The 25,645-nt window shown below is 29.8% G+C and overlaps 3 protein-coding genes across 3 annotated transcripts in view; 2 read left to right on the top strand and 1 right to left on the bottom strand.

Annotated features, from left to right (window-relative positions):
• Positions 1 to 7,671: 7,671 nt before the first annotated feature.
• LOC108751885 (RNA-binding protein 28) lies at positions 7,672 to 11,413 on the top strand. The gene is made up of 11 exons (XM_018492362.1): positions 7,672 to 7,709; positions 7,788 to 7,939; positions 8,080 to 8,245; positions 8,312 to 8,574; positions 8,648 to 8,988; positions 9,418 to 9,790; positions 9,898 to 10,066; positions 10,138 to 10,355; positions 10,445 to 10,594; positions 10,670 to 11,035; positions 11,270 to 11,413. Exons 1-11 carry the CDS (start codon positions 7,691 to 7,693, stop codon positions 11,396 to 11,398), a joined length of 2,346 nt encoding a protein of 781 aa, XP_018347864.1. The 5' UTR covers positions 7,672 to 7,690; the 3' UTR covers positions 11,399 to 11,413.
• A 1,024-nt stretch (positions 11,414 to 12,437) lies between these two features.
• Positions 12,438 to 15,028, top strand: LOC108752079 (cytochrome b5-like). The gene is made up of 4 exons (XM_018492698.1): positions 12,438 to 12,704; positions 13,422 to 13,550; positions 14,451 to 14,530; positions 14,818 to 15,028. The coding sequence occupies exons 1-4, from the start codon at positions 12,582 to 12,584 to the stop codon at positions 14,855 to 14,857; spliced, it is 372 nt and encodes a 123-aa protein (XP_018348200.1). The 5' UTR covers positions 12,438 to 12,581; the 3' UTR covers positions 14,858 to 15,028.
• A 765-nt stretch (positions 15,029 to 15,793) lies between these two features.
• The window catches only part of LOC108752530 (transient receptor potential protein-like), an 11,291-nt gene continuing 1,439 nt past the window's right edge, over positions 15,794 to 25,645 (bottom strand). Inside the window, exons 2-17 of the mRNA XM_018493382.1 lie at positions 24,736 to 24,880; positions 24,389 to 24,484; positions 23,927 to 24,066; positions 22,824 to 23,025; positions 22,014 to 22,184; positions 21,487 to 21,721; positions 21,260 to 21,412; positions 20,143 to 20,288; positions 19,888 to 19,994; positions 19,666 to 19,799; positions 19,349 to 19,472; positions 19,082 to 19,277; positions 18,547 to 18,711; positions 17,829 to 18,051; positions 16,832 to 17,254; positions 15,794 to 16,505 (exon numbers count right to left, since the gene is read on the bottom strand). Coding sequence (XP_018348884.1) covers positions 15,871 to 16,505; positions 16,832 to 17,254; positions 17,829 to 18,051; positions 18,547 to 18,711; positions 19,082 to 19,277; positions 19,349 to 19,472; positions 19,666 to 19,799; positions 19,888 to 19,994; positions 20,143 to 20,288; positions 21,260 to 21,412; positions 21,487 to 21,721; positions 22,014 to 22,184; positions 22,824 to 23,025; positions 23,927 to 24,066; positions 24,389 to 24,484; positions 24,736 to 24,880 — 3,295 coding nt within the window. The 3' untranslated portion in view covers positions 15,794 to 15,870. The remainder of the gene's footprint in view (positions 16,506 to 16,831; positions 17,255 to 17,828; positions 18,052 to 18,546; positions 18,712 to 19,081; positions 19,278 to 19,348; positions 19,473 to 19,665; positions 19,800 to 19,887; positions 19,995 to 20,142; positions 20,289 to 21,259; positions 21,413 to 21,486; positions 21,722 to 22,013; positions 22,185 to 22,823; positions 23,026 to 23,926; positions 24,067 to 24,388; positions 24,485 to 24,735; positions 24,881 to 25,645) is intronic.

The following is a 25,645-nucleotide window of genomic DNA, read 5'->3' as shown; positions in this document are numbered from 1 at the left end:
GACACGTAAATTCGCGGTGGGCAGCACTAAGCATTAAAGATCCTCTAGATAGAGATCAGACAATGCAAACTACTCCGTGATTGGCTGAATTGGTTATTTGGCTCAGCCACACACATGTTGTGAAAGCGAATGTGAGAGAGAAATATAAAAGAGAAAGCGTCGGTCTGCGCTTGTAATTAAACCGCTTGTGATCTAAAGACTTGGGAATAAAAAGCTTGCATAGAAAATGCTCGTAGTAATAAGTAATAAATAGTAATGCTCCGACGAGTTGAAAAAAATGGCGGACTAAAGCCCGATGTATACAATGATAAAAATCGATCCGAGAATCTCAGATAGAGAAAAAATTAACAAATTAACCTTTGTAAAATTTGATCACATGATCATTGCGAGTGGTTAATTCTTTCTTCATCCAAGGTCTTGGACTGATTTCTAGCATCATGGACACAAGGCTTAAAAAGTCAAGCTCTGATTGGCTGTAGCAATTGATTATGCGCAAGAACACACCTTAGGTCTGTTCTTCTTTGAAGAATTCTGAACTAGTGGTCTGTTTCTGGCTATGTTCTAAAATTGACTGCCAGTACTGAAAACCTATAGTGCACGTGACGTAGACTGTAGCATTTTCAGTAAGTAGCTGGCAGTAAATTTGGAATATGGCCTCTGTAGACAGAGATACCAACAAGATACTATTAAAGACCGAAATCCTTATAGGAGTCCGCGTCCTTGTAAATATTGAAGTGAGTAAGAATTAAAAACTGATAATATTGTACTTATTTAATGATTTATTTTATAGTTTAATAGACGTATTTATGCATTTAGAACTTAACAATATTCGATTTTTCTTTAAAATTATGATTTCAGTGTTATCATCAAAGTTTGATTATCAACAGAGATGATAAGTGCAGAGAAAAAAATTGTAATTTTTCTACAATATATAGAATATTACAGCTTTACAAGTATGCATATTTATTTATGGAATATTTATGCAATAAAAAATCAGGAATTTAATAATGTATAAGCCAAATATTTATGTTAATAATAGCAAATTTATATCAATTGTCGATAATGTCAGCGTTCTTCAAGTACCTCCGGGTTCTTTTTATACCGCCGAAAATTTGCTCAAGGTTGCCAGTCTTTAATAGTATTTCGTCGGTGGCAGAGAGAAACTTCAGAGTTTCAGTTTGGGAACTACGTGACTACATACCATTTCTGACACTGTCGATAAAATTGTATCGGCGACAGTAGATCTGGTTCGTCTCTGTACTAAATTCTCAGGACAGAAGCGTGCCGACTATTTATAGGATAGGATGGATAGTTTAATGGGTCCTTGAACGAACAAATTTTAATTTCGCATCTCCTACATATGTAAGTAAAAGTTGTTGAATTTTAATAAACGAAATTGAAAATTCAAACAGTTAATTAAGTATGAATTTTGTCTTATAATATCATATAAAATTACGAAGTTACGTTTCTTTGTAAAAATTTTCAGCCCGTTTATACCAAATATAATTATAGTATAATTAGTGTCTTTTTTTTTAGAATAAAACGTGAATGATTCTGTCATTTACTTAAAAATAAAAGAGTTATTTAGTATTTATTATATTAAATAACAACACCTCTAATTTATTTCTTATTTAATATTTTAAATAATTTTTCGGAAACTGTTTTATATTTTTTATTTTAAATAATTCATAACAGTTATTTTACCGAGCCATCATATGTGAGTTTAAAGAATTTCTGAAACACAGAATAATTTGCAGTAACAGTAAAAGTAAAAATATCTTAAATTAATTTATTAACTGAAAAATTAAATAATAATTGACAAAATATTCAATACTTTTAGCCAAAACTAATATTTAGTACAAATTGTTTCACGATATTAAGAAAATTTGCATATATCTTTATATAAAGAACATACATATATAGAATATTTTATCAACATTTATTTAAGTATAAATCATTAAAAAGAATAATAAAAATTAAGACATAATGTTGAAATATCAAAATACCTCAATAATTATTAATTATGAATAATTATTAATTACGTTTAAAAGAGCCATGTGCAAGTAAAATAGGATTGAACAAATTTCAGAGATACCAAAAGTATAAAGCGCGAAATGTACGACGATATCCGTTTATTAAAATTATGTAAAATACGAATAATTGAATAAACCGTGAATATTTTTTAAACGCGACATTTCTCGGTATCCGAACGGCGAACAACAAGGGGAAGCGCCGGGCGAAAAGTGAGGGGAGGGGGGAGCGCCCGGCGAACTGGAAGGGGAGCGTATCGTGCGGCGAGGTTGACTGCGTCATCACTTCGGCATTCGCTCGGCGATCTCGGAGGGAGACAGGAGGTTTTACGAATCGCTCCGAATATCGCATTATTTTATAAAAATTAAATATCTACGAATCACATAAAGTTATCTAAAATTAAGGTATGCACTAAGAGTTAAGAAATAAGTTGGAAGAAGTTATTTAAAATAATAAATTTTAAATGACTCTTTTATCTTTTTTATTCAAAATGCATTTTAAATATCTTTATTTCCTAAATACGACCGAGCCCTGTATATTAATATATTGAAAACTTTGATTTCTTTATATTATGTGAAATAAATTAATTCTTTTAAACGTAATTAATATAATTATTCGCGTGGAGTATTTTTGGTATTTCAACATTATGTTTAAATTAATGATTCATACTTAAATAAAGATTAATAAGATATTTTATATGTTCTTTATGTAAAGATATATGCAAATTTTTTTAATATCGTGAAACAATTTGTTCTAAATACACCTTTGACTAAAAGTTATGTTAATCATTATTTAATTTTTCGATTAATAAATTAATTTAAGACACTACTATATATTACTACAAATTATTCTGTATTTTAGAAATTTTTTAAACTTACGTATAATATTGCTCATGGCTCGGTAAAATAACTTACGAATTATTTAAAATAAAGAATATAAAATAAGTTTTAGAAACTTATTTAAAATACAAAAATGTAGGAATCGATAAAGAATATATACGACTAGTTTAAAATAAAAAATACAAAATAGTTTCCGGAAACTTATAAAATATTAAATAAGAAATAAGTTAGAAATGTAGTTATTTAAAATGAATACTAAATAACTCTATCATTTTTAGAATAAGACAAAATGATTGAATTCAGTAATTTAAAAATAAAAAAACCAGCATGGCGTTAATCTTTTATTAAAAATACTGTGTATAACTGCGCGGAATTTGTATGATATAAATTGTATTAATCGGAAAACATCAAAAATGTTAAGAATATTTTATTTGGTAAATGTGTATTTCAACAGTGAGACAGTTGACGCGCGACCTTGGGGGGGGGGACGGTTGGCACGGGGTGGCACGGAGCGGCAAACAAGTGCGCGTCGTGTTTACGTTTACGCCTTTACGCGTAGTTAATCGTTCCCTTCGTGGAAAAATCCAACAGAAAAGTTAACGTACCCTCGTCGCCGATTTGAAAATAAACGAACCGCAGCCGGTTCGTCGCGTCGCGCACTTGTTTCGGGAGTGCCGTTCAAGTTGTCGGACTCAGATTATAGTCCGCGCGCGATTATAGTCCATTATTCAATTTTACGCGAGTGTTTTACGCGAGTGTTTTACGCGAGTGTTTTACGCGAGTGTACAGTGCGAGAGGACAACCCAACTCTGAGAGGAGGAGGAGGTCTGGGAGAGACATCGGGCACCGGTGGAGCAACTTTGCGGTAAATATTTTTTACTTGTGTAAAATTAACCTTTTTTTCTTGTTTTTAAATCATGTTATTTGATAATTATTTTAAAATGTTTATTTTTAAATCATTGTTAAATAAAATGATTTAAATAGTTATATATTCTGTACAATAATTCTGTAAAATAATTATATATTCTCTAAAGTAATTATTTATATTCTCTAAAATAATTATATATATTTTTTAACGAAGATCTTGGCAAAAATAATTGTGTATAAAATTTCAAAGTAATTTTTAAGTAACAACGCACCTTTTATCTAATTTAGATAAAATAATTATATATATTCTCTAAAGATCTTAGCAAAAATTTTGTATAAAATTTTTAAATAATTTAAATAATCCTTTAAAATTTTATTCAAATTTATTTTTGCTAAGATCTTCTTTAGAGAATATATATAATTATTTTAGTAAATATATAGTTGTTTTATATCTAATTAAATTATATCTAATTAAAAAAAAACTATATTTAATTAAATAATGGGTACAAAATTTGATACTTACAAAAATTATATATTCAAAATTGCATGATTATTTTTCAGCAAACTGCATGCGTTTATATAGCAATTAAAATAATGATTGTTTCTTTACTCTGTTTTAATTTGGATTTTAATTTATTTGTTACAGAATCATCGACGAAATAGCGACGTTGCAGATGTAACTCCACTGTTGCGCATCGGGTTGGTGAGTGATAAATCAACATTTTTATTGGGGTAACGGATGTATGCTAATTTTATTAGTATATTATGTACATACCTGAATACATGTATGCATAGATTTAATAATAATATATAATGGACATACATTATATATATAGCATTGCATACATCCGTTTCCTTAAAATGAATAAGTTAAATCTGATTAGGATAAATTTAGTTACGTATGCCTGATTCTCTGGCGAGTTTTATAGATCTATCGAATTTCTAAAGATTAGCGTTAGAAAATAGAGAAATTTTAGAAAACTTAACTTGAAGGTGAAATTAAGCGATATAAAATGTGAACTTATAACAAAAGCATTGATTTCTTATTCACACGATTGTAAACTTATGCTAAAACACGTTACTTAGAATCTAAGTCTAATAAATCTAAATGATTGATACATCGTACATACAGAATCATACAAAATAGTTGATTTTCACAGAAAAAAATCTCGTCGGTATGTAATCCTTTCCACACATCTCTCCTTTTTTTTTATGAATTATTTACATGAATTATTGCGCCTTAGGCAATTATAGAAATAATACGATAAATTTTTCGGTGTTTTCTGTACACGTCTCGAGGACGGCGGAAGTGCGCGTAAAATCGGCAGTTTTCTGCATGCGATTCTCGAATTACGAGCTGTCGCACAGACACTCCATTGATATTTATTCCGTTACATTCTTCTTAAATGGCCGCCGTATCTGTTACGAATATGCATACCATAATTTATATAACACAATATCAATTCTATTTATCTCTTATTTTATTTATTTAATCCTATTTATTTAATAATTATAAAATAAATTTCGCGCACAAAAAAAATGTTATGGCCACAACCGGAAGTAATTTACGCTCATCAATACATCTGGTTATGATAATCGTAAGATAGACGTATTCTTTTTTACAGCCATAATCATTAAAATATGCCAATCTTACGGTTATTACAATTATATTATAGTTCTTATAACCAAAAAATGTATTGATGAGCGATTTTTAGTCGTGACAACCGTAATCGTTTTTTTCCGTGTGTATACACTATACACTTTAATAAATTTTCGATTCACTATCTATAATATATTTTAAAATAGTTTTACGTAATTAACTCTTTGTGGACCGACGATTTCGTTTGGAGTCGCTTTTTTATTTCATAAATTACTTGCTGAATTTTTATGAAGTTTGACTTGTAGGATAATTTGATAAAATTATTCGAATTGAGGTAAAAATTAAAAAATTTAAAATAGTAGATTTAGTATGACAAACGGAATTTCAAAAAAGTAATTTGATTATCATAAAACTCGGTTTTAGAAAATTTTTAATTCCGAAGTAACATCAAATTTCCAATTTCGCTTTGAATAGGTACTGATTTCCAAACTAACTTTCAAACTCTGATTTTAAACATTGTGACACTAGAGCCTCCTTCATGCAGATATTGTCTTTTTAAAAATTTGATATTTTTAGACTATATTCAAATTCAGAAATACTAAGAATCTTCTAAAATCACATAGCACAATAATCAGATAATTTTTTCTCTGATGAAAATAAAAATAGAAGCGTAAATTAGATGTAATGGAAGAGTAACAGAAGCGTAACCAAAACTTTTAGGAGGCCAAAATTTAAACATCAAAATGTAAAAGAAGAGTAAATGCTTCTTTTAACACATTTTATTGTTACAATTTTCATCTTCTAGAAGTTCTGTTTACGCTTGTGTTACTCTCCCATTATATTTGACTTACGCTCTGATTTTTATTTTCAGAGTTGAAATTTAAATTTTAGAATTCTGAGACCAGAAATTAATTTAGTGTCCTCTTTAGAAAACAAAGTCTTTATTAAATTACTTTATTAGAAAGTTCCGATCCTCAAAAGATTAAAATTCGTTGATTTCGTAAAGTATTTAACGGGACAGATTCGAACATGAATGGAATAATTGCATTTTACAAATGCACTGTAAAAAAATTACATGTAAAATTATAACAATTATAATGGATAATTTTAGGACCCATTATTAAAGGTGTATCTTTATATAGATACACCTAAAATCACAACTTACAAATAATATTTTTTTTTTAAATAGTAATTAAACAATTAGCGAAAGTATTATAGAGATTTTGATATATACTAGTAATTATATTTGATAAAAACTAAAAATTTGCCACCACTTCGAAGATTCAGTGATGAATCTTGAGAACACCATTGATGAATTAGTGTTCTTCAGTGATGTTCTCCGGGTATCATATCATCCTTATTTAACGTTCGGTAAATAACAAGGATGGAATAATACCTGGGTGACATTCGAGTGGGAATCGGAACATAGCCATGAATAATCGGTATGCTTCTGTCCTGTGGATTTAGTACAAGACGAACTACATCTACTTTTGACAATACAATTTTACCGATAGTGTCAGAAAATGTATAGTCATATAGTTCTCAAATTGAAAATAGATGTACTGGCGGTAGTGTATGGGCGATTTCGCTTTTTTTACACTTCGTCGATTCCGATTTTACACTTTTTACACTCAGCATCTTCGCTTTCTCTCTTTTTAGCACTAACTATATCTCATTTTTAATGTAAAAAGTATAAAAAAGTATAAAAAAGTGTAAGCTAGGCGAACAGACCTTGTTCCTGCACTGGACTGTACTAGAACTCTTTGGTTAAGAGTTAACCGTTGTGAAACTGGGCCTTTTTTTTCTCGCTTTTGACAAATATCGAACATATATTTTTTTCATTTTAAGTGCAATTAGTTAGAATGAAACAAATTATAGCTATTTCATTTTAATTTATTGCACCAGTGTACTTCAGTTCATGGAGTACACTGCTGGAGTGTTTTTGGAACTTGGAGTGGAAAAAGAACAGACCTGTTGTCTACTTGATTAATGATCACATGTGGTCGTATTCAGTTGTATTGTACTGAAGAACTGTATTTGGACGCTGAGGGAAGATTTAATTTACAAAATCTTATACAATTTTATTAAAAAGAAAAGAAAAGTGGTATATAAAACTAATACAAGAATACTGGGATTGGAAATAGAGACGATCTTTCTACATAATCTGAAGGAGAAGTTAAAGATATACTTAACCTCCTTCCGAAAGAAACTTGGAGAAAAAAAAAGAACTGGATATTTTATTCATGTGATTATAAATCGATTATTGTAAATTATGACGTTTTGTATCTGAGTTTGATATTATTTTGCTCTGAATTACGAATATATTTTGTTACAAAAAATTGACATTTAAAAAATGGGTAAACCATCTTATGGTAAGAACTTTAATAGCTCAATATATATAAAAACGATGATTTAGTTCAATTTGTGTAAGTAGCATTTATATTATTTAGGACAAAAAAGGGAAAAGGGAAAAAAATTATCTTGGATGTATCGAAAGAAGGCTAAATTAAGAAGGGCAAAAAGTTCTGAAGTAAAAGTAACGGATACTGCAAACATAAACGAACAGAATTCTCGAATAATTGTGAAGAATTTATCTTTTAAGGTATACATGTGTGAATATCTCATTCAACATAAAATAGAAAAATTAAATGTATTTTAATTTTAGAAGGAAGAATTCCATCTACTAATATTTTATTCTTTTTACATAAATTAATTTAGTATATAATACTTATATTTTCTTAGGCAACGGAAGAAGATGTAAAGAAATTTTACGAGCCATTTGGTGAAATCAAAGAAATAAACTTTTTGAAGCGTCCAGATGGAAATCCAGTGGGATGTTTCATAGACTTTAAACGTGTTGAAGATGCTTCAAAAGCGATATTTAATACGAATAAAAAGGAGTTCCTTGGTATTTATAAAATCAAGCTTAAAAAAAAATGATTTTGACATACACAACATGCATTGCTCATTTTAGGAAGGAACATAAGCAGTAACTGGGCTATATCAAAACTCAAATCCTCTGAAAAACTTGAAAAAAGTATTGCTGAAAATCAAGAAATTGATAAAGATGAAGGACCTTCTCAGGATACTCAAAAAGAAAACGATGACATTAGTAATAATCAGAGAAAGATCACAAAAGAGAAGAGTAACTTGAGAAAACAAAAGATAAGAAAGTTACACAAGATGAGAAAACAAAAGAAACGAGCCAGAATTGTAATAAGAAATTTAGCTTTTCAGGTATTTGTTATGTATTATGAAAGATGTTTCTTTTTTTGATTACATTTGGCTACAGTCTTCAATTTCTTTGTAGGTTACAGAAGTTCATTTGAAAGAACATTTTGCTCAATATGGCGAAATAGAGGAAATAAAGATTTTGACCAAACCTGATGGTAAACCAGCTGGAGTTGCGTTCTTACAATATAATATTGTACAAAATGCTGCAAAGGCTATACATTATGCAAATATGCTACCTCTTTTAAACAGGCCTATGATAGTCGACTGGGCTGTTCCTAAAACAAAGTTTTTTCAAAGCGATACAAATGACATGAAGGTAGAAGTTAAAACTGAACCTATTGACGAGGATGAAGTACATAATATTTCAGAAATAAATGCATCTTCTAACACTAAAAATGATGATGCTGAATCAGATAGGTATCTAAAACTGTGTATCTTGAACTGTGTTAGAATGTAACAACATATGTAAAGATCATTGAAATTGATGAGGTCTATCTTAATCTAAAGTTTTATTAAAATTTTATTTTTTTAATATACATTTATCAGATTTTGAATCTTATTTTTTTACTAGAAGACAGAATTCTATGATTTTCTATTTATATTTACTGCAAAAAAAAAAATTTGTATATCTATTAAAAAAAAGTAAGAAGAATAGACTCGTTAATTTTTTAATAATGGCAACGAGTTACTTTTTAGAAAAAATAATGGTAACGGCAACGAGTTATAAAGTAACTTTGCCAATCCTGGATATTATCTATATATTTCTTAAATTGTTTATTTTAGTTTTCTCTAAATAATTTGTTTCTCTCTGTCTTTCCTTTTTAAAAATAGTTTTACAATTTCTAGAGAAGTTACAGTGGAAAGTATAAAAGAGGAGACTGAATCTGATGATGAGATAAAAATACACGAAGCAGAAGATACTGATGATGAAGATGAAAGTGATGACAGTAATGATGATAATGATTCCAATGTAATTGATAGATCTGTTATTAAAGAAGAAAATATTGATCATGAAGAAAAATATTCTGTAAAACGTTCAAATCGAGTGTCTAATGATGTTAATGAAGGAAAAACAATTTTTCTGAAAAATATACCATTCTCTGTAAAAAATGACGAACTTAAAAAGTGTATGGAGCAATTTGGACCTGTCTACTATGCTCTCGTGTGTATAGATCCTTTAACCGAATATTCTAGAGGCACCGCATTTGTTAAATTTCAAGTAAGAGTAGTTCATTCGATAAATATTGACGATTTATCTTTAGATGTATGTTTGAAATCATTTAATTTAGTTTTGTTTATCATTATAAGAAATATTTTATTATGCAGCGTGTTGAAGACGCCGAAAATTGTTTGTCAGCTGGAACTGAATTACGTTTACGTGAGCAAATAATCGAAGCTCACAGAGCATTACGTAGAAATGAAGTTGAAGACAAAAAGAATTTAAAAGGACAAAAAATTAAAGATTCTAGGAATTTATATCTTATCAAAGAAGGAGGTAATGATCTGATTGTAAAATATTATTATGCTATATAAAGTAATTTTAACATCACCGTTGTTGCTTTTTAGTTGTGCTTGCCAAAAGTCCAGCTGCAGCGGAAGTGTCAGTATCCGATATGGAAAAACGTTTGAAATTAGAGCAATGGAAATCACAGATGTTACGTAACTTGAATATGTTTGTATCGAGAGTGCGGCTGGCTGTTCATAATTTACCTTCCAATTTTGATAACGAAAAACTTAGACAGTTATTTAAAAATCACAGTGGTCCTAAGGCTATAATTAAAGAAGTAATTTTATTTAGAATATATAAGTATTACTTTTCTAATGACATTTGAAATTATATAGGCATTAATTAATTTTATTTGCAATTTTTAAGGCGCGAGTTATGCGTGATTTGAAAAACATTGATGCGACGGGGAAAGGAAAATCAAAAGAGTATGGCTTTGTTACATTTACTTCTCACGAAGATGCACTTAAAGCTTTAAGAAGTATAAACAACAATCCAAATATATTTTCTAAAAGCAGAGTAAGATTATAATTTTATTTTTATTATTATTAATTATTTCGACCTTTTATATATTAGTTTATAAATTTGATATAGAGACCTATAGTTGGATTCTCAATAGAAAATCGTATCTTAGTGAATGCGAAAGAAAGAAGAATTCAAAAAAGTCGCGAGCACAATCCGTTGTGGTCTGGAAACAAAGATAAAAAGAAAAATGAGGACAAGGAAGAAATTCCAACTAAACGAGTTAAAGTTAGAAAATTAAATGATCAAGAAGAAAGATCATATGCAGGCATGATCAGCAAATTAGGTCAGGATAAATTAAGGTCAAACTTTAATCTCAAGTCACAAGCCGAATTACATACGATGTCCGTAAAAAAGCAGAAGAAGCTGAATAAAGCGGCTAAGCAATTCAACATTGTAAAACAAGAAAAGATAAAGAAAAGACAAGACAGCGTGCCAGTAAGATATTAATTATAGTTTTTTTATTTAATTTAATTTAAATATATGACTAAAATAAATTTTTTGTACAATAAATTTATTTTAGTTATATAGAATTTTTTTATTTATGGATTTTTTTGGTTGCCTTTTAATGTCAGTGCTTAAAATCTGGTATATATTACGTGCATTATAAATTTTCACCATTGACAGTGAATATCAGAATACGGATTTTATAACTTATATTATTTTTTTTAGTTGAAAAAAACGAAGAAGTTTGATGCAGATGATGCAAATTTCAATAAGCTTCTAAATAATTATAGAAACAAGTTAAAAGGAATTGATTTGAAAAAGTCGAAATGGTATGAATCCTCGGTTGGATCTTAATATAAAGTAAGATAAAAAAAATTTAATAATTATTTTGTACAATAACATGAACATTTAATTATGCAGCATATGCATATATGTATTGTTATTTCTATAATATACGTATAAGGTAAACAAATTATTTTTAGAAATTAGGAATTTTCTCTTTACCATTGATTATTTAATTCCTACTATTTTGACTCCTATTAAATTATTTTGTAAAAATAAAATAATTATATTAGTATTTATAGTCGGTTTTTATTTATAAGACCGTCTTAAGTACAGTCTTAAGCTGTTACAATCTATAAGCTAATCGGAGCCGTATTAATAAATTAATTAATGGGCTTTCTACAATAAGCCACTATCTTTAAGTCTTAAGTCGTAAGAAATTGACCGGTTACAGTCGAATGTGAGAAGAAGAATTGATTATGATTGATCAATTTCTTACGGTTTCAGATTAAAGCTTAGATAACTGCTTATTGTAGAAAATCCATACAAAACATTACTTAAGATGGTTTTAAAATAAAAACTATGAACATAGCCTATATATATTTTATTCTTTCACTTTTCACAACATCTTATCTGTAGATATGTGTTGCTATAATATTTCCTTTTCCTGTATTCGTCCTCTTACGAGCACCACACTCTTACTTGCGAGCAATATTCTATTCTCAAATATCTGAATATCAGATATATATAATATACTTCGCGAAGCAAATTAAGCATTTTATGAAGGAAGAAGTCTATGGTGGTGTCTCTTCCATCATGAAACATCTTAGTTTCCTTTTCAAAAATATAAAACTTTTACTTGAATTTTTACTTTTTTTAAATAAGCACAATTGAGTAGAATGTGCAATTAAAACTGAATACATTTCTTGTTGTTGCGCCTTTGATAATACATCGCGAATGCGTTTTCGTGACGTACATCATTAATAATTGATATAATAAATTACAATTGCGATCTATGGGAAAGTTACAACAATGTGACATTTTTGCATCAGTTGCACGATAAAATAATGAATTGAGACAATAAGAAAATAGAATCACAGTTATCTATAGATACAATATTACATTCCTTTCTAAATCGCGATATGCTTATCTTTCGTATTTTCCGAGAGTACCGTAGTCCTCGGAGCATCGGCAACATTTTACTTGTATTGCGGATGTGAACAAGTTCTCTCTTCTCGCAAAATTTAGTTGAAGAATGTCCTATTCGACAATTTGCTATTCGCTCGCTGATGTTGCGAAATGTAACGGCAAAAACGGAGCGAAAACCTGGATCGTCATCCATGATAACATTTACGATGTAACGGAATATATGCAAGAGGTACATATATTGTAAAATTGTATATTTTTTCCTAAATGCAATTAAATTTTTTTTTACATATATTAAATTCTTTCTATATTCTATATATAAAAAAAGCATTAAAATAAGATTAGAAAATAAATATTGTACATAATATTTTATATTTTACATAAAAATATATTAAAATATAAGATATAAGACATTTTATGAATGATTAATTTCTTCATCATTTTATTTTAATGCCTTTATAAGCAAAAAAAATTGAATTATGTAAAAAGAACTTAAAAATTTTAACTAAAAAGAAAATATCAATAACATTAATATCAAAATTGTACGTATAGAGAAAGAATATATGGACGGGTGTCATTTTATATTTGACAGTCAAATATTTGGAAATTGTGGAGGTTTAGAGAAAAATATTTCAGACACACACAAAAATTGTAGAGTTTTGAGGAGGAAAGAAGATGATGACCTTTGTTGAGCTTAAGATGTTCTTAAGATCAAATTCCTCAAGGTTACATAACATTTTTTAATGTAATCCTCTATAGAAGTATTTTTTATTGCATATTCTTGTAGCTTATTTCAAGAGTTTTCTGTAATAAGTAGGCCAATTACATTGTTTTCTCTGTATATAAAAATCTCAAAATCTGATCGAAACATTTGATCTTATCCCCTTTGTACATAAAAATAAATTAATAAATTAGATTTAAATTAAGTATAGGGAGAAATTATTTACAGCATCCTGGTGGTTCAGAATTAATCGACGAATACGCAGGAAAAGACGCGACTAGTGGATTTGATGAATCCGGACATTCTTCAGATGCGACAAAGATGCTCAAAAAGTATTTGGTCGGTGAACTTAAAGATGTAAGCATTCATTAATTTTATGTCATGATCACAATTTAGCAAATCGGAAATCGTAAGTAGTATCCACGATTTTGTAATTTTCTTCTATGCTATTAGATCAGTTAGATAAAAACGTTTGATTGCCTTTGTCTCATGTCTTACCATGTAATAGCATATAGCAGAGAATCCCAAAATCGTAGACATTACTTATAGGATTTGGTAACAGTTAATTATTATCGCTCTCAGACTCTCTGGTATATCAGATTTTTCATTTTGTGATATACGCTGTCGAATATATTGTGCTTCATCTCTATAGTTTGAGTACTCTGTGAAATATAAATACGAAAAAACAATCTGCAGCTGTATGTGTATTATTAAATATTTGAGGAACGCTTGTGCAATAAATTGTTAAATGTTTGTAATAAGTTGCTTGATTTGTATCAATTATCGATGTAACAATATGTACGTGTAATCATCTCAAAGTGGCTTCCCAAACAGAACAACGAATCATTATGATATCATATTGACTCCAAAATGATAAAAGTCATTTTTCAATCATTTCTGATTCGTTTTAATGTTATTTTAACGTTATCGTAACTTGCTGTTCTGCTTGGATTTGGATTGGATTAAGATAGGAATCATTTCGAATTTTTCCGCTGTTCAGTCGATAAGGGAATTGCGCGAAAAAGTTATTTATTTTCACTATATAAAGATTAACAAAAATCACTTGGATTTGCAACGTGAAATAAAATGGTGGTTGCGGGATATTTGTACCCGGGAGCAATGAATCTAGGAATGGTCCTAGTTGTTAGAAAATGTTTGTGCAATAACACATTTGGGTTTCTTCCACCATGGGTCATATTACCTCATATGATACATTGAATGTGATAATGTCACAGTATATGATATATCACATTACAGGAAGATAAAAAAGTTAACAGAATGAAGAAGCGCGCTGCTAACGGAATAAAAATGAAAGGAGTGGATAAGCAAAAACGAAGGTATTCAATCAGTAATATTAATATTTATACTGTTAATCTCATAATGCGAAAAAATGCTTATATCGTTTAATTTCACTAAATAACATACTGAATGGCACAAAAACTTTATCTTTCCGAGAAGCAATTCTTCCATAAGAGGAAAGAAGCATTACACAAACGTTATACATGTAGTAATATACAAATTTTTTAACGCAGAAGGAATTAATTTAGCAATAATGTAACAATGCGAGTTAATAGATAAAACACAAGCACTTCTTATTATTAATTTTGCTATTTTCATATTTTAGGCCTTTCTTAAGATTGTTCTGCGGCAAATGTACATATTAAAGGACGCGTTGTAAATATCAATTGCTAAAATTATTTTAAATATATAATTGTATTTATCACATGTTATTTATGTTACATTCGCTATCTAAATACAGCATCGTTTATGACGTGTATATTGTCCTACTGATAAGAATCATCAAAATTAAAAACCGTCTTATCGCTTGTACGTGACATTACGGGCATATAAGAATAAACAAGGAAAACCGATAGAGCTAATTACATCCATCAATACGAGTCATCTACTTATCGTATTCATGAACACTGTACAGTCAATTTTTTATTCAACGGAATTTCCATTGTTACAAATAATCTAATCTCATTGAGAAGTTTTGTAATTTGATATCACTTTTTAAATTAAGATTGACATTAATTAAATTAAACTTATTTAACAAAATTAAATAATAAATCTTATCCGACTGTACATGTAAAAACACAATCAATAGAAATAAATGCCTTTAATAGTAACTAGCTGGATCTTAAGTGCTTGTATAATTCTGTATGAATTATATATAATATGTAGTCCTTTAAACTGCCGGAATGATTTTTCGGTCTTAAAACGCGAACTCTACCGCAGTAATATCACGAGTTAAATTGATATTAGCAATTTAACAATTTGATCTTTTTTTGCATCTTAGAACGATCTTAATGATGCTGAATGACGTTAAAATCTGTAAATTTTACGTAACAATACAATTAGTGCTTAATGCTTGTTGATGTAAGTACATCATTAATAGACGTTAAAAATAAATACGAAGTTCTATAAAAGGAGATATATTTAAGTTTAATAAGCTATATATTTAAATATTTATATATTTAAATAAAAAAATATATAAATAATTTTAAATAGATATTTATTTAATTAATAAGATAAATAATGCTTTCAACAGAAGACACAGACGACACAGTGTAACACAGTGAATCATAGTATCTTTGTTGTTTGTCAATGATAAACAAAGATGAAATGATCACTATGTTACACTGTGTCTCTTGCTGGAGCGCATCAAAATGTTCAATTAAATCCAACCTCCTATTACTCGACCGGTCGCTTTTGACTTTCCTTGCAATTTTGTAGTTTGAACTGGAACTTCAAATTTCTTTCCTGTTATGTCAGATTCGACATATTTTTTCGTATCAATTTTCTTATCTACTTCCGAGGTCTGTCCAGTGTTATCACTATTATTTCCCTTTGTATTTTTCGACTGTTGACGCTTATCATTTTTCTTTTGCTCGTTTAATATTTCTCTTTCGGTCGTTACTTCATTTTCTTCTCGCTGTTGCTCTTGGACATTTTCCGTCTCTTCTTCCTTTTGCTCGTCTAATGTTTCTCTTTCGCTTATTTCTTCATTTTCTTTTTGCTGTTGCTCTTGGACATTTTCCGTTTCTTCGACTTTTTTCTCTTGATTGAACGTAGCAGATGATATCGATTGCTTACTTATTTCTTCTCCTACGAAATCCTCAGGTGATGGTGATTTAACTTCAGCTTTAGCAATGAGTCCTGCTTGTTTGTTCACACTACTGTTTGTAGACTTTAATAGACTTTTCTTAAACGTTTCAATGGGTGATCGTGGAACCACATTCGTAGAAGTTTCCGTCATCATAACTTTACTGCTTCTTCGAGGAGTCTCCTCAGTTTCATTATCATTTGTTTCTGCGAATAAATAATATTTAAATAAAAAATTATAAAATTATAAGGCTCTTAGTCGATGAGAGAAAGCATTGGAAGGATTTAAGATTAAAAAAGTCTCATGCAATTATTTGAAAGTTAAATAAGAATTGTAAAGAAGTACATGTCAATTTATTAAATTTTTTATGAGAAAGTTAATTTAAACTTGACAAAAAATTCATATATCGATAAAAGATTGATGCAAGATATTACATGGAATTTATTTCGACGTCTCTGTAAGTGAAGTTTAAATTGGAAACCAAGAAGGTATCAGATAACATCAATGATAAAGAATTTAAACATAAATGTACCATCGAGCTGCTCATCCGGTTTGTTCTTGCTTAGCATGAACTTGGCATAGGCTATTCTAGTAATCGGAGTGAAATCCGAGAGATTCGGATTATAGTCGAGCAGCCGTTTCGGATCCATGGATGCTAGATCGGAATCCGGCTGATGTCGCAGTTGGCGACGTAAACTACGCCGGGTTTGACGTTGCATCGCTTCATTTGTACTTCCGATAGGATCCATGGCGATGGTGCTTTGCCTTACTACGGCGTTCCAGTCCTTTTTACCGACTCCGCTCCCTTTCCGTCCAATCGCCCTTGCGATTTGACTAAACACGTCCTTTGGCTCTTTTTCGCTTTGAATAACAGCTTGCACGATGCCCTCCACAATACCGATCTGGAAATCTTTCTGGAGTCGGCGTTCCATCACTTTGCCTTTTTTCCCGGGTACTTTAAAAGTATAAAAAATTATATTCTATAAGTGTACTTGCTTTTAAAATGCATTACTTTAAAATACTCGCAATGATCTATACATTTTGGGCCGATTTCGTAGGCGACGTCTACTATCTAAACATTTATTGAATTGATCTGAAGATCTACTCTCTAAATTTTTTGGAATAAAAATTGAGCTAATCTTGAAAAAAAGAATGAAAATTTCGAACGAGAATGGTAGATTTTCATTCTTTTTTAGAGTAAAATTTCACTCTTGGAATGAGATTCACTCCAAAGGAATTATGGAATTTCACTCTTTTTTTTGGAGTGAGACTTCATTTCTTTGAGTAAACTTTCACTCCAAAAGAATGAAATCTTACTTTTAGGCGAATCATACAAATTCAGTGCTTCCGAAAATCGACGAGTAAATTCGACCGAACTCGACGCGAAGCGAAACAAATAAACGATCCGAGTGATCGAAAAGAATAGCTGATAGGCGCAAAATAATAGAAAATGATTCTTCACGAGACAAAATACATTTATGATCGATTATTATATAAATGATAGGTTGATTACATGTAAATATACTGACTATTTGTTTCTTCTTTATCGAGCATTGGTGTGCACATTCCGTTTTTCCTAAGGATATCGATCAGATCATATCGAAAACTCGAAATGTCCTGGCGAATTTCCCTGACATCATCTTCCGTAATTCCAAACTCATCTCGTTTCCTTTGTTCGGCCGTCACATAACGACGTATAAGTAGACGCACTACAGTGTCATGTCTAATCATAGCTTTCTCTCGAGATTTTTTCTGAAATGAAATAATTAAATAATATAAATAATTTTGTTTTGAATTAATAACTGTCAATAGTAAAATGCGTCGAATAATTTCGATATTAATGAAAAAGGAGTTGTCCGATACGTATATCTTTTCGCATTCTTTCAGCCAGCGTGAATACAATTAAACGTAAAGACTCATGAAATTGTCAATAAAATTGTCAATTTCTTAGGAGTCTTATTCTTCTATATATTATTTTAAATAAACAGTTTGTTAAAATGCAATCCATTTTAAAATTAGAAGAATACAAAAGAATACAATTTTGTTATTTTATTTTTTGTAATAGGATATAATTCGTCAAAAATTTCTTATTTATAATCGTTAAATATAAAATTATACGTACAAAAATGAATTGTAGTTTCAAATGAGTTTCATAAATTTTTTTGAAAAATGCAAATTGAGCAAATGGAATTAATGAAAAGAACATTCTGTTATTTTGAAATACTTTAATAGATAAAAATTGTTTACTATAAAAGATTTTGTGGAATGATCGCTGCCTCTACATTTGAATAGCTTTCGGAAAGTTTTATTTGTTGGAATCATATTAAATGGCGGTGGTACAGTATCGCCATCCTCGAAATAACTCATCCATAAATGGCTCCTGGCAAATTTCCATTCTGTATCAGATCTTTCCTAAAAATATATAACTGATGTGAGGTGTTAAATGTCAATTTTAACAAACAATATTGTGTAAAAATTAAATAATTATAAAAATTACTATAAAAAATTATTATAAAAATTTATAATATAAAAATTAATTAAAGAAAGACAGGAGATTTGTATGTTCAAATTAAATATAAATATAAAAGGCTTAAATGAAAATCTATTTAAATAACTTAAAAAAAGGAAAATAATTTCTCATTGAGAGAAATTTACTGCTTTCTGAAATAAATTTGCAAATTTCTTCTTCAATTTGTCCATACAGACACTTCTTGCTCTTCCTTGAATAATTTTTATATATATTTACTGACAAGATATCTTAAAAAAAATTGACTGATTCTACCGAAATAATTTGATAAGAATTAGACATCATAGCAATCAGCATATTCAATAGCACAATGACGTTTATCACGGAATAAGAACCAAACATGAGAAGCGCCCAGAATCGTGTAAAGCTTTTAATGCCTGTCAGATCGAACGACATTAAATCAATCATGCCAAAACTTGCCCAAAAGAGAGATTGTGATGTCTCGAACAAGCTGAAAGCAGAAATCAAATTAAATCTCTTGTCGGAAATTTCTACAGAAATGAGTATTTTCGGTCTTCGTACTTGGTAAATCTTCTCCATATGGAGCAGGCTTTCTCCTGATTATCGAAATCCGGCAGCTCGTCGGATATGTGATAGCATTTCTTTTTTTCTAAGTCAGCATAATACCACATCAACTGATTCATGCCTAAAAATAAAACATAAATTTAAGGCGTCATCCTGCTTTACATTTTTTCCACTTTGCGATCGCACTGAACCAGGAGATTACCAGTATTGTCCAAGAAGTAAAAGTGGGATGATTTTTTAATTAGTACGTATGACAAGGCTTATGAATAACGAAACTTCGGTGAATGACTAAATCGGGCAGATGCGTTACTTACCGCAGCCAAAGGCGAATAGCACGAGGGTGTAGATGAAAAAGAACTTGATAATATCTATTATCATCCTCCCGAGGGAAATCTGGAGCGGCCCAAGATGAGGATTCACGCTGAATATATGGACAAGTTTTAGAAAGCTGAAATACATCCATGCGTATGACGTGTGGGTTGAATATTAATCGATAAAAAACATTTCCCAAATGCGCGCGCGTTTACAGAAATTACCTAAATATCATTCCGGCTGCGAATGCTCCTTCTGAAAGCAGCATTGGATCGAATGCGTGCCACTTATCTCTTGGGTACCAAGGATCTAAACCATCCCAATATTCTATCTACACAATTGGAAGATTTGTGTTAAATTCAACACAGCACATTTCACAAAAAACGTTCTTATATATTCAAATTATTCTACAATCAATTGTGTGTCTTTAAGGTAATTATTCAATTAATTTTAGAATGCAGATATATGCAAACCTATACCTGTACTATCCACCAAGCCGTAATACGCATACTTATCCAGATTACGTAAAATGTATTTTGAATGAAATCCACAATGTTCCACAAATCTGATATATACTCAATTAACCCATCTGCCCATAAAGTCTTAATCTCGCCGATGATTAAACCTACAAATGCATTAAAAATGAAAAGAAGTAAATTGTCAAGATAATTTATAACGTCATTTTTCGGCAAACTGTAAATCATTTTTGTTATTAAGATAAAATTAATTGTTTGTGTAAAAATTCTATATATTTATTTAAATCTAAATAAATAATTTTTATATACAAATAATAATTTCCTAACTTATATATTTTTCTTAAAAATTTTAGTAAATGAGATTTAGATTAGCAAAAACTCCGCACTAATTGTATGGAAAATTTGGATCGGTAAAATGAGTTTGTTTTCTCATATACTGTATAGCTCATATTTATAATGTGATAAACAAAAAATAAAATACAATTTGGCTCAATAATGGATAGTTCTTGAGTTTTAGTATATCAAAAAGTTAAAACTGTTCTGTTTTTCACACCTTTCATATACTATAATTACATAAAATGATAATCTTTCTTCCTCCATAACTCTTGAAAAAATTTGATATTACATAATTTATTTTATAAATATGTATTCTATTTTTTATAAAATGTTATCTTATGCTCCATTTTTTAACCTAAATCGAGACTACATTTATTGTTTATGGTGCTTGGTGAACACTATTGCGCTATTAGTTGAACAGCGTTGCATTTATAGCGTCTTCCCAAACCCACTCATAGTGTTATTTTCAGGACGTTGTTTTATATTCCAGAGTTATAAAAATATGTTCAATTTGCAACATCTCTCTGTGCCTCTACCTGCGAGATAGAGTTTGCTTAACAATGACGCTTTTCCATATTTACTCTTTCGTATCTTTTCTCTCTCCAACTAAATTTAAATAAATCTTCAAAGTTTTGACGTAACATTTGAATTGCATACTGAATATTTATTTGCATTACCTATCGCCGTGCTCTTATTAACCTATATTCGGATTATCGCATTTTGTTACATTTTTTAGAATCCTATACTTCTAACTAAATAATTTTTAATATCAGGATTTAGTTACTTATCACATAGATGACCACGCCTGTCTCGACAAAACCCGGAATGCAGCCACGTTCCCGTTTTTTCCAGTTAGCAAGTATTTCTCGCATCCACTCGGTACCAAACAATTCGATTAATAAATATTCAATTCTTTGCGATGCCATACCGAGTAGCACTTAAAAAATAAATATTTGAGAGTTTATTTCAATAAAAATTAACACACGCAAAATAAATAGGAACATATCATACTTAAAAAAAAAGCATATGATGCAGAATGACATATAAATTTGACGAATGGCTTCTTCATAAACGATCCCATTTGCGAAGAGGGGGCTATCATATAAATAATACTATAAACCGGAAACATTGCTCCAAGTTTGGCAACTTCCATCAACTGTGCTATCATATTTTTCCTTCTGAATCCCGGAAGACCGTCATACCAAATAGCAGCTAATAATTGTTGCACATTTGGATGAGAGACGAACTTTAACAAAAATATATTATATAAATAACGAGGAACGCTCGTGTCCTGCTTGGCTATTTGTCTTATATTGTTAAAAATATTGCGCTCGTACAATTCTATTGCTAAATCGCATTATAAAAAATTTACTCTACACACGCGCGCGCGCGCACACACACACACACACACACACACACACACACACACACACACACCCGCACGCACACGCCTTATATACGTATACTCATTAACACATATAAAGTTTCTAAAGATGCAAGTGAAGATTTTATATATGTATGTATATATATATATATACTTGTTTCTGCTTATATTTAATAGCCAGTTTGAGACGATCCAAAGTCTGTCTCTCCCCAGGGTCCCAATTTTCGCCAGTAGGATTGTAATTTAACATTACTTCTAATTCGTAAGATGTGCGCGCGTGATCTAGTAAGGAGGTTGCAAATTGCTGTGTTTGTTCCCGCATTTCCTGGACCAATGAATAATTATTTTTAAGATAGATGAATGTGCATTGTATTTGAGAGTAATATTAGATTAAATTTGTTGAACTTTATCATTCTTGATATAACATTTCTCGTTAGAAAAATTCATGAGGTATCCAATAGTTTGAATTCTCCTACGAGATATATTTTATTTTTGGCACATAAAATGTTAAATAACGATCATAAACTATTTCTTTTTTAATAATCGTACTTTAACATTTTTATATGCAAAATGATTAGAGGAATAATATCGTGTAAAAAGATCATCGCAATTCCATTTTAAAAAGTAGAGGTAATCTTGAAGTTTCAAAAAGTATGATCATGAGAAAAATTTTGCTCGTCATAAATATGTGCACCTTCAAATCGATCAACTTTCCCTTATGGTATCTTTTTGTTCTTACTTAAAAAATTTGATACAAATTTATAGAAATTTATAGAAATTAAATAGAAATTCTATATGATTTTATCTGAACCTAATATCTCATACCTGTCGAACAACAAATATTACATCAGATAAAAAAGTTATAAATTTCTATAATTTTATATCATTATTTCCTAATCCTGGAGAGCACCTTATTAATATGCAAAAGAAGAAAAAAGGCAAGAATTAATAAGTTAGTAATTACGTTGTATTGGGCGCGGAATTCTTGCTCCATCCTGCTGAGACGACGCAGTTCCCATGAAAGCTCGAAAGCCGTCAAAAGTGGATCTCTCGATGAAAGTGCGATTAGAGATGACGAAGTGAGTGCTCGGTACGCGTTTATTCGAGACTGCGAGTGTCGGAGGGAGTCTTGTTCGCTGGACATGACACATTCATCGCAACCGCACCTGCAATAAAATGGCAATGCTGCGTCTTCTCATCTCAACAAACTTTATATATGGGTGAAAAAATTAATTAACGTAATCTGCACTAAAAAGTTCGAATCATTAAGTATTTTATTTGATGTAAAATACAAAAAAATAATAATAAAGTAATTAATTGAAAACTATTATTGCTGTCAGGATTTAATGCAGAAAGTAGACACTTTTACATATTATAGAATATATTTAAAAGGAATACTTATACAACGAAAAGGAACTTGGCCTGCGTTCCAATTAATGTTTGCAATACTCCCATGCATTAATTATTTCATCTTTGTTTTGATGATAACAAGAATAAAATGATTCTAGCGAGCGTTGTGAACGCCAAGTGAAATATATGCACTTTTAGTTAAACTATATACGGCTGCGTTTCAATGACCACGTTTACACGACACTCTTAATCGGGTTTAATAACATCTGTAGTTATGAAACTGACCAATCATAGCTATTGCTCTAAGAATAGAATGACTGTAATGGGTTAGTTTCTAATTACGTATGTTATTAAATCCGATCAAGGATGACCGTGTAAATGTAGTCAGTGGTTATTCATAGCGCTCTTGGAATTATTTCATCCTTGTTATTTATTAAAATATTACAAGTAAATATTAAACAAGGACAAATGATGGTTATAAGCTCTGTAAGCGCTAAATGAAACAACACGACATTCAGACAAAATTAAACGACCCCTGATCAAGAGATGACAAATTTGAATCAAGAGGGAAAAAAGAGAAAATCTAACACATTGAGTAATATAACAAAGAAGAGTATATAGTGACATTCAACAGACGTCACTTTGATAAATTCGATCATGAATTTCTTACAATTACAAAACTATTATTACTAAATACGTTTCATATCTTTTGTATACCTAGCATCGTGAGGTGTGGGAAGAGTCGCGCCACGATCTAAGAGCAGTTTCAGTATTTCATAATTATTTTTATGGGCTGCTAAAATCAATGGAGTTATATCAGAAGTAAAGTTCGATGATGAATTTGCGGCTTCCCAACTCTGAAAGAAAATATGAAAAGATAAAAATATGTTTCTATCTTTATAATTAATAATTAAGGGTACCTTCCCATTGCTTAATATATTTTAACACAAATGTACACAGGAATGCACAAAGTGTAGCACGGCTCAAGTGTGCAGGATAATAATTACCTCACGTGATATTATAGCTATATACTTTTATATAATCAATAGAGAGTTTTGTACTAAAAATTTTGTATTAAAAATTTATTGAAGATTTAGATTACATTATGCTATCAGAATTTAAAAATAGATATATTTGTTTATATGTGTATATATAACAAAATAATGGCATCGGACTTACATAAGGCTGTCCCGGCTTGTGTATTTTCTCCTCCCATTCTAGCAGGATTTCCACCGCTTCTACATACTCCTCTTTAATAGCATGCAAAAGTGCATCCTGAAAGAATTATGGCTTTAAGTGTTTTACGCTCTTGAACATCAGAATATAGCTAAGACATAATATGATGTAGATGTTTAATGTAACAACATTAAATGTTGGTATACAACTTACAATTTACACGTTATTTTACTTATAGTGAAAACTTTATAAGTACCAGCGCAACACGCATTACGGTGATAATTAGAGGAGCGACCGTCGCTAATGATTTTTATGAGAGATACTGTACGTTTCGACCCCATGATATTTACCTTCACTTCAATTCCCAGTTCGAGCAGCAGTTTTATAAGTTCAATGTTTTCGTTTTCAATAGCGGCTATCAATGCTGATCGATTTAACGGATCAACGCAATTGATATTTAATATCTCTGGATGATCTTGATTTTCCTCAATTAATCTGTTCCATAAATTACAACAATTATTTTTTTTTCTTATCAAGACGATATATTTGCCATACATGAATGTTTAAAAAGATTTAAAAATATAATATGACAATCTCATCACACAAATCATCTTCAACATTTGTTTTGGCAAAACTTCTCTCGTGCAACTAAAACATACTTTTGGAAATTTTTTAATCTTATTTTTAATTAACAATGCATTAATCGAGTTGTTACAGAATTATCGACAGTCTTTGTGTAACCGTAACTTGTTTTAGTCAATATAGTCATTTAACAAAAATATTTTTTAAATAAAAGTATTAAGAAAAGTTATTATAGCGTTATAAGTTATTACAACTTTTTCATCAAATCTTAATATCGAACATTTTTATGACTCTAATTCTAATTTAAAAAATACTCAATTTAAATTATATTTAAAAATGAGAAATAGAAATTGTTAATTACAATCAAATTTGTGAAAGGCCATTATTATTATAACTTTGGGTCAATTAAGTTAATAGTCTAATTATTTCTGTGTAAAAACACGGAGATGCATAATTTATTTTAATCTGTTTACAAAAATTAAAAATAAATAAATAATTAAAAAGTGGCTTAATAAGTATAAATAGTAAATAGGAGGAGCATCGCTTCTTTTACCAAGGATTAATTTAGTATTATACACATTTCGTTCTTGTATATTTTTATTTGTGCTCTAACAATGTTTTCCCATCGCTCAACAATATTAAATTACTCGTTAGACACATTTGATAAAATAAAAACGT

The sequence above is a fragment of the Trachymyrmex septentrionalis genome, unplaced genomic scaffold (genome assembly GCF_001594115.1).
Source record: "Trachymyrmex septentrionalis isolate Tsep2-gDNA-1 unplaced genomic scaffold, Tsep1.0 scaffold112, whole genome shotgun sequence".
NCBI classification, from domain to species: Eukaryota; Metazoa; Arthropoda; class Insecta; order Hymenoptera; family Formicidae; genus Trachymyrmex; species Trachymyrmex septentrionalis.
The sequence above is the reverse complement of the archived record's forward strand: the minus strand, read 5'-3'. Positions and strand labels throughout refer to the sequence as shown.